This window comes from Hemicordylus capensis, chromosome 2 (genome assembly GCF_027244095.1).
Source record: "Hemicordylus capensis ecotype Gifberg chromosome 2, rHemCap1.1.pri, whole genome shotgun sequence".
Taxonomy (NCBI): Eukaryota; Metazoa; Chordata; class Lepidosauria; order Squamata; family Cordylidae; genus Hemicordylus; species Hemicordylus capensis.
The window spans coordinates 218062197-218075448 of NC_069658.1; the positions used below are offsets into that span (position 1 = coordinate 218062197).

The window sequence follows — 13252 nt, forward strand, 5'->3', positions numbered from 1 at the left end:
GTAGGGGTTAGACTAGGACTTTGGAGACCCGCGTTCAAAGCTCCACTCAGCCCTGACACTCACTTGGGCCAGCCTCTCCCTCTCAGCCTCACCCACATTACAGGCTTGTCGTGAGGATGAAAATGGCAGTGGAGGCCCCAGAAAGTACACTGTCCTGAGTTCCTCCGAAGAAGAGTGGGAGAGAAAATAAAATATAGAAATAATACCAGGTACAAACAATTGCAAAGTGAGGGGTTGACTTTGAGCTCTGCTTAGCCTCATGGTGAGGCGATTCTCACGATTGCCCAAAAGTGGGCTAGGGGAGCCTCGCCCGCTTTGGGGCGATTGTGTGCTGCAATGAGAGCTGCTCGGCTCCTGGCAGCTAGCCGCCCTAAATATCCCTCCCCTAAGACGAGGTTAACAGAGTGAGTGCTCCATTAACCTCCTCTTTTTGCTCGTGTGTTGCCGCAGTGCATGGCGACACACGAGTAGACCCTGGACTGGGAGGCTGCCTCCCGGGCTCGGAGGTCTCTCCAGGATGCTCAACGCGTTCGCACGGGGCATCCTGGAACTTCTGGGGGCCATGCAGGCCCGGATTCTCCACAGCCCCCGCCAGCTCCATAACGGAGCTAGCAGTTGTGTGTGCGGCCGATCTAGCCGCCCAGGGCTGCAGGCTTTATTGTCTGCGGGGAGAGCGGGCTAAGCCCGCACTCCCCGCAAACCCCCTTATGGCTCTTCTCACGGATCGTGAGAAGAGCTTCAGTATGTTAGGGTTGGCAGGGACCTTGGAGGTCTTCTAGTCCAGCCCCCTGCTCAGTGCAGGAAAGCACTATAGCACCCCTGACAGACAGATGCCCACCCAGCCTCTGTCTGAAAATCTCCAGCAAAGGAGAGCCCACCACCAGGAACATAGGAAGCTGCCTTCTACCAAGTCAGACCCTTGGTCCATCTAGCTCAGTACTGTCTACACAGACTGGCAGCGGCCTCTCCAAGGTTGCAGGCGGGAGTCTTTCTCAGCCCTACCTGGAGCTGCTGCCAGAGAGCGGGCTTGAAACTTTCTGCATGCGAGTAGGCAGGTGCTCTTCCCAGAGTGGCCTCATGCCCTAAGGGGAATGTCTTACAGTCCTCACACATGTAGTCTCCCATTCATATGCAAACCAGGGTGGACCCTGCTTAACTAAGGGGACAATTCATGCTTGCTACCACAAGACCAGCTCTCCTCCCCTCACTATGTGAAGCAGACTACCACACACTTGAACAGCTCCTGCAGCAAGGAAATTCTTCCTGATATCTAGCCTAAATTGGCTTGCTTGTCATCTTAACCCTTTGGTCCTAGTTCTCAGGAGGAGCAACAGAGAGCAAGTCAGCTCCTCCTTTGCACCCCCAGGCCCCAATAAAGACAAGACACGTGTCATTGGATCAATTAGGGCCACTCTATTAGTTTAGGGAACAACAAGCTGCAGCGAGGCCTGACCATTCACAGTGCAGTTCTCCCAAATAAGAGTCAGTCTCACAAGGAAGATCACCCAACCCCAGGCGACAGGCTGGGTGTTAATTCCATCCAGAATGAATCTGGACATTATAACAGCCACGGGGTAAAACCCCACTGAGGGGAGGTCAGGCAGCCCCACCCATCCAGGCCGCAAAACTCTGAGTGCTGGGAGCCGGCCTGCCTACGAGTAGGGGTGGATCCCAGCCCAAGGGCCATGAAACCAGCAAGGGCTGTTCCTCGGCTTGCCTACTCGCCCGAAACGGTCCTCCAGCCAAACACCGGTCACAACATTTAAACTAAACCGCACTCAACGGCAAGTGACCGGTCAAAAGGTAACAACCCTAAATCGGTTTCAGTGAGGAGTAGGTGGGGAAAGGCCACAGCAAGGCTGCCACAGAGCAAAGAAGGAGCAAACCTCTTACTGCCTGCTCAGTCCAAGCAACTGAGAAGGAGCTCTACGGAGCCGGCGTCTTAAGATGCCCCTCCTAGCATCTGATTGGCTGGCCTGTATCACGTGACAGGTCTGAAACTTGCTTCAAGGGGCCAAAAGCACAATGACATAGGAACATAGGATGCTGCCATATACTGAGTCAGACCATTGGTCTATCTAGCTCAGTATTGCCTACACAGACTGGCAGCGGCTTCTCCAAAGTTGCAGGCAGCAATCTCTCTCAGCCCTATCTTGGAGAAGCCAGGGAGGGAACTTGAAACCTTCTGCTCTTCTCAGAGCGGCTCCATCACCTGAGGGGAATATTGTCCAGTGCTCATACTTCTAGTCTCCCTTTCATATACAACCAGGACAGACTGTGCTTAGCTAAGGGGACAAGTCATGCTTGCTGCCACAAGACCAGCTCTCCTCTTGCATAAACATTGCATAAAGTGGCGGGGAGCAGCCTTTCTTTGGCAACCCCTTCAGATATTTGAAAGTAGCTATAATAATCCTTCTTAATCTCCTCTTCTCCAGGTTAAGCATATCCTGCTCTTTTATTCGTTTCCAGAGGCGTAACTAGGGAAAACAGCGCCCAGGGCAAGCACTGAAATTGCGCCCCCCTGCCCCCGAACATCTGACACACATGTTTCTGAAAACCACAATAGAACATATTGCCCTAAAAATATTAAATAAAAATATTGCCCTAAATAAATCACACGAAAAGTGTATAAAATGCACTTAATACTTATAACTACTTTTACAATGTTTTTCTAGAGGGGGAATCTCCCCCCCCATGACAAAAGCAGAACATACTTTTAAAAGACAAAACAAACATGCTTTTCTGGGAAAGGTATCATGTTATGCGCAAAAAGAGAGAAAGAAAAACTGGGCCCCAAAAGAAAAGCACGACACGAAAGGCACTTCGAAGGGAGTTGCGTTCGCTTAATCAGGGACACGTTGCAGCAGGCAGCATCTCTGCTTCGGTGCAGGAGCTGGCTGGTGCAGTGCCTGAGGAGAACGGAAGCCGCCAAGACGCGCGAGGAACTCCTCCCAGGCAGTGATCGGCTGGCCGGCTAATGCAGCAGCGATTGGGAAAGGGGAAAGCGGGCGGGAACCGGGCAAGGCGAGCAAGCCCAGCAGCAGCTGAGCAGCGCTCCACTTAAGCAGACGGCGTGGCCGGGGAGGGGAGGCGATTGCAAGCAGGAGGGCCTCCCCTTGCCAAAAGACTTCTCTCGGACGCCAAATTGCCTTTTGGCAAGCGACCCGGAGCGCCTTACGGCTGCACGTGAGATGCCCTTGGACTCAGGGCGCACCCCTCCCCAAGCGCCCTCCCCCCCCAGGACACACACACTCCTGCAGCAGCACGCGATTGGGAAAGGGAAAAGCATGCCGCCTCCGCAGTTTACTCACTGTCCAGCCATGTGCTCTGCTCGGCACCTCACCCAGCTGCTGCCAGCTTTGCACAACACACGAGTGACCCGCCAACCCCACCAGCGGCAACTTCTGGTCACCTGACTGAGTCAGAGGCGAGCTGGGACTGAGGACACGCATGCGCGACTGGTGGCGGGGCGGGGAGTGAGCGGAGCCCAGGTCAGGAAGAGGTGACAAAGAGGTCTGACGCCGAAGCAAGCAAGCAACAAGCTTTAGGCGCCCGCCAAGCCAGCTGGAGCCGAGCAATTGGGGGGGCGCGCGCCGGGGCCGCTCGTGGGGGAGGGCTCCTTTGCGGACTACTGCTGCACAGCCTGCGCTGCGAACAAGAAATGTTCGCGAAGGGAGGGGATCAGTGGACACTTTTTGGCGCCCCCTACCAAGTGGCGCCCAGGGCACGTGCCCTGCCTGCCCCCCCCCCGGTTACGCCCCTGCTCTTTTCCCATATGACTCCCTTTCTAGATCTCTTTGCTGCCCTCCTCTGAACACCGTCCAGTTTATCAACATCCTTCTTAAAATGTGTCCAGAGTGGGACACGGTATTTAGTGAGGTCTATTCAGCACAGAATGGAGGGGGATTACTACTCCTCACAATCTGGACATGCATCTGGCTGCTGTCCACTGTTGGAAGCTGGATACTGGACTGGGCACAAAATGTTCTGATCCAGAAGGGCAATTCCTAAGTTGATTTTGCTTAGTTCTCTTCACCAACGGCAGGCATTCTGCATGCTTACAGACACACTTCCCCCTTACGTGGATTAAAAAGCCCCTTTGTTCTCCAGAGTGACCCTCTGCATATACTCAGAAGCTCAAGATGCCAACACATTTGAGAGACCAAAGTAGCAGACCTCTCAGTTACACTGGGGCAAGCTTACCTCAGGGTAGAACTTAGCATGGGTGCTCTTCCATTCATTCCAGGCCTCATCCAGGGACGAATCCAGCACAGCAGCAAAGGTACTCAGGAGGCCCAACCAGGTCATGGCCACCAACGAGATGAAGAGCATGCCTTTGCCTGAGAAGGAAAAGCACATTTTTAGCTAGCACGTTTCTACTGTTGCGTTTCCCCCTTTCTTCTATATTAGATGTATTTGGTACATAGAGAAAGGAGAAAGCATCTTCATGGTGGACCAGCTATGATGGCCTAGAACAGGGATTCTCAACATTGGGTCCCCAGATGTTATTGGACTTCAACTCCCATAATTCCCAGATGCAGTGGCCTTTGGCTGGGGATTATAGGAGCTGAAGCCCAATAACATCTGGGGACCCGATGTTGAGAATCCCTGGTCTAGAATACTACTCTTTTCTGCTTTGACTAAAGTACTCAATGGAGACTAGTCTGTCTCTGGAAAAGGACACATTGCAGGCCATCATGGATACTACCCAATATAGTTCCTTTCCATAAGTCCTATATAAGCCTATTTGTTGTTCAAATTTCATTTCACTTGTTCCTATCATGATATCCCGTGGCAAGGAGTTCCATGGGAAGATTTTACATTCCTGTTTGTTTGTTTTTAAGTACTTTGCTTTATCCTTCAGTCCTGCTGTCTAACAGCTGCCATAGGTGGGCCCAAGTCTTTGATGTGCACATTTGCAGTTTTGCACCCGTCTTCCTCCAAGGAGCACAAAGAATGATATAAATGGTTCCCCTCCGGTTTTTGTATTTGAAGAGAATAAATACTTCCTAGGATCATAGAATGTTAGAATTGGAAGGGACCCTGGAGATCTTCCAGTCCAGCTTCCTGCTCGGTGCAGGAAACTGCTACAGCACATCTGTGGTGCTCCTCGGCCACTCCTGGAGGCCACTGGGAGACCTTGACTTCAGACACTGCCCTCCTGAGCCGAGTCACCCCCTTTGCAAAGGCATCGGAAGAGGCAGATTGTTGGCTTCCTGGGGGCCCAGTTTCCACCTGGCTTCACCAGGCAACTGGTTGGCCGGAGGGAGTGTCCGGAGCGACTATTATCTGAGTCTGCATACGTGCTGGCCTGCCTATGCTTCCAGGAATTTCAAATGTGTGAAACTCCAAATGCATGAAACTCCCGTCCTGAATGGAGAGCGGCCTGAAGTTTTGCTCACCAAACTCCAATTTGAAACCTTGGTTGCAGTGAGTTTCACCACTGTTACCCAAGATTTCCAGCCGCCCTGCAGTACATCTGAAGGTGGAACTGCAGGCTGGGCTGTCTGGAACTGAACTCCCTCTCTCCAGCTGTGATTGGCTGTGTGGGCTGTCCTTCGTGCAAGAAGGAAGCCTGTACAGCCAGTCACCCCACCTCTCTGCAGTCTTCCTGACTGTAGAAAGCTTTCTGTCCATTTCATCTGAATGTGGACAGGAGAGCGGAGTGTGTAGCGGAACTGCAGGACCATTGGTTTTGCTACCCACCCCACCCTGATCTCTTGTCCACATTGGACCCACAGTTCCACGTTATGTGCACATGAGGCCAGAGTGTGCATCAGTTGTGCCAAGGCATGTACAGAGCATGCACAGAAAGAGGCAAGGAGCACAGGGAAAACAAGGGGGCAGCGTCAAAATCTGAGCCAGAAATAAAATAGTAGATAGGTGCAGAACAGTATGTGTTTGTTACAAAATCCCAGTGCTGATGCAAAGGCATGTATATTTTGAATGCTGTTATTTCTTGATTCCCACCCCCCACCCCCCCGAGCACATAGCTTGAAAAGGGTTGGGGTTTTGTAATAAACACATATTTTTCTGCATCTATCTATTATCCTTTTTTAGGGGGGCACAGGCCAGAGGTTGCTGGTTCAAATCCCCACTGGTACTATACCGGGGAGCAGCAATTTGTTTATTTATTTAGCATATTTTTATACCACTCAAACTGCAAGCTCTCTGGGCGGTTTACAAGACAATAAAAACAACCAATGAACAAATTAACATATTTCAAGAATTAAAATTTAAAAAGTTAAAACACAATTAAAACAATATCTAATTAAAAGCCTGGGTGAACAAATGCTTCTTGACTGCCCTTTTAAAAGTTGTAAGAGATGGGGAGGCTCTTATTTTAGCAGGAAATGTGTTCCAAAGCCTCGGGGCAGCAATGGAGAAGGCCTGTCCCTGAGTAGGCACCGGACGAGCTGGTGGCAACTGAAGACGAACCTCTCCTGATGATCTCAATGGGCGGTGTGGTTCATAGCAAAGAAGACATTATATAGGAAGATGCTGAAAGGCATCATCTCATACTGCATAGGAGACAGCAATGGTAAACCCCTCCTGTATTGTACCAAAATGGACCACATGGCTCTATGGGCGCCAGGATTCGACACCAACTCGACGGCACACTTTACACTTTACAGAAAGTAGTCCTACAGAGGCTGGCACTGCCAAGCAAGTGCTGGATGTGGGGAAGGAGCAGCCGCTGTGCCAAGACACAATTAAGTTTGCTAAAGCATACAGCTAGCACCTCAACACACAATACTTGGTGTGAGGATTTGAGAGGAAGGCCACCTGTCTGCCTGGTGGCTCCAACAGCCTACATTTTTATTGATTCCTTCGTTATTGTACCTGTGCCGTGATCCCACAACTGCCTTCCCTCTGGGGGGCTGGGCTGGATGCTGTTTCTGCACCCCTTCCTATTGTGCCTCCCTGGACAACTAACTCCTTCATTTAACTGTGTTGTGAAGCTCATCTTACCCATGATGTCTCACTGCCTTCCTTAACAGGCCGTGCTTGTGGGAGCGCTGGATTTGTTCTTCACTCGAGCAGCTGGTGCATCTGACAGTTGGGATGTTCCTCTCCTTTGCAAACTGAAGAGTCCCTTATATATGGTTCAGACTGGTCAGAGCGATAACATCTGTCTTCTTCTGCCCCCTCCCCACATCCAATTCAAGTGGTCAGGACATGCCAAGGCATTTCCGATCCCTTAATCAGTCCTGTCTGCTGCATGCTGGTCTGATATCTGTCCAATCCAAATGTAAAGCGTTCCTTATCTCCCCTTAACGTAGATACCCTCACAGAACAGCTTCTATGCAACTTCTTAATTTCAACGGTCTCACAAGCTTGCTCCAGCATACATTATCTGGCCTGAAGCCAAGAATGAGACTGGCACAGAAATCATTGGAGATGGGCCTGTAGCTCAGTGCTGGAGCATCTGCCTTGTGTGCAGAAGGTCCTAGTTTCAATCCCTGGCACCATCTCCAGGGTGTTTTTCACACAGCAGGCTGTTCCGCAAGTTTACCGCGAGGCTTTACAGCAAGTTCAAAGTTGCCCCTTGCAAATGACACAAAAAGTGGATTTTTTTGGCCCTGAATATAAGAGTGGCTACTCTCTAATGCGCCATGAAAAACCGAAATTGTGTGTGAAGTGCTCCCCGATAGCTCGCAGGGACTTCGGGGTACATCTGGCCGATATGTGGATGCACACCCTCTGTTCCGGAGGAGATGCAAGCTAAAAGCCCTGTGTGGAAAATGCCCAGGCAGGGCTGGGAGAGACTCCTGCCTGAAACCTTGGAGAAGCTGCTCTCCGTCAGTGTAGTAGACAATACTGAGCTAGATGGACCATTTGTCTGACTCGGTAAATGGCAGCTTCCTATCTTCCTATGTCAGGCATGCAGGAGTTTCAACATTCTACAAAAATGGTATCCAAGCAAGCTCAGATTGATGCAAACAATTCAAGAAGGTTGCTTATCTGGACTCTTTACTGGGGGACAGGTGGGGGATTAAGGACATGATAGAGAGCTTGTGTTCCCTCTTGGCCGCCCAGAAGGCCACTCTTCGGGATACTCAGGGCAGGTGTTCATTGGTCATCTTAATTTTGCCTGTAGGGTGGTCACCCTAGGAAGGGCTTTTCTGTGGCACTTGTGTGATGCTACACAGGGACTTAGGGCCCCTCATCATCAGGTTCCCATCGCCAGGGGAACTGGAGAAGATTTTGAAATGCAGTTAGAATTTTTGGTTGACTGTATCTCTTTCGGGAGATCCAAGCTTCTTCTCCAGGCAGAAATACAAGTTTATTTTAATGCTTCGGGAGCACATTACTTCTGGCTCCTTTTTTGGGGCCGCTGATATTCAGCATCTTGACCAGTGGATTGGCTTGCGCAGGGTATAAGATCTTCCTGAGGGGTTTTTTTTTTTAAAGATCTTAAAACTCATCCGTTTAGAGAGCCTTTTAAAATCTTAATTTTAAATTGATGGACTTTTTGGGCTGGGTTTTTAATTTTAATTGGGCTTGTCTTAATTTATTTGATTCTATGCCATGTTTTATTTCTTTTGCTGTTTTAAATTTAATATTACTTCTACTGCTGTGAGCTGCCCGAAGCAGTATTGTACTGGAGGAGCAGGATATAAATATGTTAAATGAAATAATAAAAAATAAATATGGAATTATTGGGTGAATACGCCAAGTCCAGTGTTCTAATTTTTTTCATCTGTGTGAGGAATGAGTTTTGTTCTGGGCAGCAGTATCAAGGCAGTGTGTGCACACATTTATTTATTTATTTATTTAAAATATTTCTATACTGCCCAAAACTTGCGTCTCTAGGCGGTTTACAATTAAAATCATTTAAAACAGTAAATCAACTAACCATTGAAGTCATTTAACACATTAAAAACATTTAAAACCGAGTATTAAAAATAGTAAAACTATAAATCTAATTAAAAACCTGGGTGAATCAATATGTTTTCAGTGCTACATGCATTCCGAGTGGAGCTTTCCTGATTCAACCTGAGCAGGATCTAAAATTAACGGAGCAGACATAAAAAAGAACTTGTGAGCACATGCACGTGTGCACGCCTTAGAGGGCTGATGACCTTTATCTTGGTGATCATTATCTCAGTGGCAATGGTTTGGAGAGGCTACCAATCATGTCCCATCTAGATCTTAATCATCATTGCTCTTATCTTAACAGAGCACATAGCAATGCACTTATCTGACAAAAGAAACCGTCTGAGGTGTGCCCCCTTTAGGTGGCAGATGAGTGCAGAAGGTATTTTGCTTTAATGGTGCACAGCTGGAGGAGCCATTATGGTGAAAGGAGATTTCATGGAATGACCCCTCGGGGGTTTGTACCTTTGGGGAGTTGTTCGGCTCACCCATGCAGAGCTTTGGGCTCGGGTTAGTGTGTGTGGCACCCTCCCTCGACACAAAACACTGTGTGGTCAGGAGGAAGTGAGCGGTCAGATGACTGCGGCCAACCACTAAGCCTGGCTGATTCGCCCAGCAAGGGGATCACAGCTCTCTTTAAGGGCTTTGTCATTTATGGGGATGAGTTGCCTGCACTCAGGTTTAAGCAGTTACTTTAGAAATGTTACCCCATTGCTGATTTTCTGCAGATCGCTTAATAGTGTGGCCCTAGTTTCAATCCATCCAATGTGTCCTGTCTCTTATTTGGATCCAGATGGGGAAATCCCCTTCTACTTTCCTGCTGCTGGAAACTACTGTATCTGCAGCTTCAGACACAAAACAATGTTGGGTTTTAAAATCCAGTCCAATTTCAGGTAGCCAGTTCTTTTAACTGGAGCTTTCTTCATCTTGAATCATTCCTGACTAGTGGGAGAAAAACAAGAGAATTCAATCCTCTCTCAGGCACACAGAGAGGCTGTTCTCACGCGCAGCCTAACCCAGGCTAGGGATGTCCAGCCTGGGTTAGGCTACATGTGTTCAGAATCAACTGTTTCACACAGTGGCCCACCAGATGCCACTGGAAGCCTACAGGCAGGAGTTGAGGGCATGCCCTCTTGCTGTGACTCCCCTGCAACTGGTACTCAGAGGCATCCTGCCTACAAGGATGGAGGTGGCCTTTAGCCCTCCAACTAGTAGCCATTGATAGACCTCTCCTCTATGAAGTTATCCAAACCATTCTTAACGCCATCCAGGTTGGCGGCTGTCACCACATCTTGTGGCACAGAATTCCACAAGTTGATTATGCATTGTGTGAAAAGGTACTTCCATTTGCTGGTCCTAAATTTCCTGGCAGTCAATTTCAAAGGAAGACCCCTGGTTTTAGTGTTATGGGAGAGGGAGAAGAATTTCTCTCTATCCACTTTACCACAGCCTGCATGATTTTATAGACCTCTATCATGTCTCCCCACAGTTGTCTTTTTTTCTAAACTAAATAGCCCCAGGTGTTGTAGCCTTGCCTCATAAGAAAGGTGCTCTAGGTCCCTGATCATCTTGGTTGCCCTCTTCTGCACCTTTTCCAGATCTACAATGTCCTTTTTTAGATGTGATGACCAGAATTGTACACAGTACTCTAAGTGTGGCCTCACCAGCATTTTGTATAAGGGCATTATAATATTAGCTGTTTTATTTTCAGTCCCCTTCCTAATGATCCTTAGCATGGAATTGGCCTTTTTCACAGCAGTCGCACATTGGATTGACACTTTGAACAAGCTGTCCACTACGACCCCAAGATCCCTCTCTAGATCAGTCACCGACAGCTCAGATCCCATCAACGTATATTTGAAGCTGGGGTTTTTCATCCCAATGTGCATCACCTTACACTTGCCAACACTGAACTGCATTTGCCATTTTGTCACCCACTCCACTAGTTTGGAGAGATCTTTTTGGAGCTCTTCACAATCCGTTTTGGATTTTGCTACCTGAAAGAGTTTCATATCATCTGCAAATTTGGCCACCTCGCTGCTTACCCCTACTTCTAGATCATTTATGAATAAATTAAAAAGCACTGGTCCCAGTACAGATCCCTGGAGGACCCCACTTCTTACTTCCCTCCATTGTGAAAACTCTCCATTTATACCTACCCTCTGTTTCCTGTCCTTCAACCAGTTAGCAATCCACACATGTACTTGTCCCCTTATCCCATGACTGCTAAGTTTTCTCTGGAGTCTTTGATGAGGAACTTTGTCAAAAGCTTTTTGGAAGTCCAGGTATACTATGTCAACTGGATCACTTTGATCCACACACTTGTTGACACTCTCAAAGAACTCCAAAAGGTCCGTGAGGCAAGATTTCCCTTTGCAGAAGCCATGCTGGTTCTCTCTCAGCAAGGCCTGTTCTTCTAGGTGCTTTACAATTTTATCCTTGAGCATGTTTCCATCAATTTGCCTGGAACGGATCTTAAGCTAACCAGCCTGTGATTTCCCAGATTGCCCCTGGATCCCTTTTTGAAAATCAGTGTTACATTGGCTACTTTCCAGTCCTCCAGTACAGAGCCTGATTGCAGGAATAAGTTATATGTTAACTTATTTTAAAATATTTAAATAAAATAAAAAAAATTCCCCTGTTTTAGGAATATTTTAGCAAGGAGGTCGGCAGTTTCACATTTGAGTTCTTTGAGGACTCTTGAATGGATGCCATCCAGCCCTGGTGATTTGTTAGTTTTCAGTTTTTCCAGACAGTTTAGAACATCAACTCTTGTCACTTCTATCTGGCTCAGTTCTTTAGCCGCCATCCCCGAAAAGCCTGGTTCAGGAACAGGTATGTGCTCAGTATCCTCTGCCATGAAGACGGACACAAAGAACTCATTTAGCTTCTCTGCAACCTCCATATCCTCCTTATTAATCCCTTTCACTCCCTCATCATCCAAAGGTCCAACCACCTCCCTGGCAGGTTTCCTGCTTATGATGTATTTAAAGAAGTTTCCGTTATTCCCCTTGATGCTTTTAGCTAAATGTTCCTCGAACTCTCTTTTTGCCTCCCTTATTGTCACCTTGCATTTCTTTGCCCGAGTTTGTGTTCCTTTCTGTTCTCCTCATTTGGGCAGGCCTTCCAATTTCTGAAGGAAGTCTTCTTCCCTTTTATAGCTTCCTTGACTTTACCTGTTAGCAGTGCTGGCATCCTCCTGGACTTAGTGGTACCTTTCCTCCTTTTGGGTATACAATCTATCTGGGCTTCTAGTATTGTGGTTTTGAGTAAACTCCATGCATTCTGGAGTGAAGTGACTCTCCTGATTTTCCCTTTCAGCTTTCTTTTCACCATACTCCTCATTTTGGAGAAGTTTCCTCTTCTGAAATTCAAAGTGTCTGTGTTAGACTTCCTTGGTGATTCTCTCCCCACATTTATGCTGAATTTGATGGCACTATGGTCACTGTTTCCTAAAAGGTAGATGACAATAGGGATGTGCGAAACGTTTCGGATACAAAACGTTTTGTACCCAAAACAGCCTGTTTCGGGTGTTTTGTAGACAAAACAAAACACCCATTTTCCAGATCCAATAGTTTTGTATACAAAACAAAACGTCCCTGTTTCAGCTCCAAATCATTTTGTTGTTTCGGTCCTCCATTTTGTGGTGATCTCTGAGTCAGTCTCCATTTTGGGTTTGACATCTCTTTGAATTTCCACCCTTCCAGCCTTCTGATCGGTGACCTAAATCATGGGCTGAGCTGCTGACAATTCCCTCCTTATTCCCCATTGGCTCTTTTGTTTCTTCCCACTCTTAACTGACCCCACATTGGCCAGGGGAAGGGTTGCTAACCCATGGGGTGCTGGGTTCTGTTGTTTCTGTGGTGTTCTGAGTGTAGATTCTCTGGTAGCATATGAGAGTGGATTCTTGTTTTTCACTGAAAATCTCATATGCTACCAGAGAATCTACAATGAACACCTCAGAAACACAAAACCCAGTACCCCAAGGGCTTGTGGGTATGGAGGTGATTGGCACCCTATGTGCACTACACAACCCCTCGCTCTGGGAAACCCCAGTGCCCCCCAAGTGGAATTATGGGGCTGCTGAAACCTCCATTATTCCCTAAGGGAGAAATCTTAAAACACACGTAAACTTCAACAATTCACAAAAGATCAGCCCTTTGCCCAATGGAGAAGAGAACTGGTCTTGTGGTTGAGCATGACTTGTCTCCATAGCTAAGCAGGATCTGCCCTGGTTGCATATGAATGGGAGACTTGATGTGTGAGCACTGCAAAATATTCCCCTCAGGGGATGAAGCCACTCTGGAAAGAGCAGAAGGTTTCAAGTTCCCTCTCTGGCTTCTCCAAGATAGGGCTGAGAGAGATTCCTGCC

At 48.0% G+C, this 13252-nt stretch overlaps 1 protein-coding gene across 5 annotated transcripts in view; it reads right to left on the reverse strand.

The window, feature by feature from the left end:
* The window catches only part of LOC128345541 (procathepsin L-like), a 28484-nt gene extending 21366 nt beyond the window's left edge, over positions 1-7118 (reverse strand). The window contains exons 1-2 of one of the 5 annotated variants that reach the window (XM_053297623.1): positions 6973-7118; positions 4204-4340 (exon numbers count right to left, since the gene is read on the reverse strand). In XM_053297623.1, coding sequence (XP_053153598.1) covers positions 4204-4340; positions 6973-6976 — 141 coding nt within the window. In that variant the 5' untranslated portion in view covers positions 6977-7118. The other 4 variants (XM_053297625.1, XM_053297624.1, XM_053297630.1 and 1 more) reach the window with 4 other exon arrangements.
* Positions 7119-13252: the final 6134 nt, after the last annotated feature.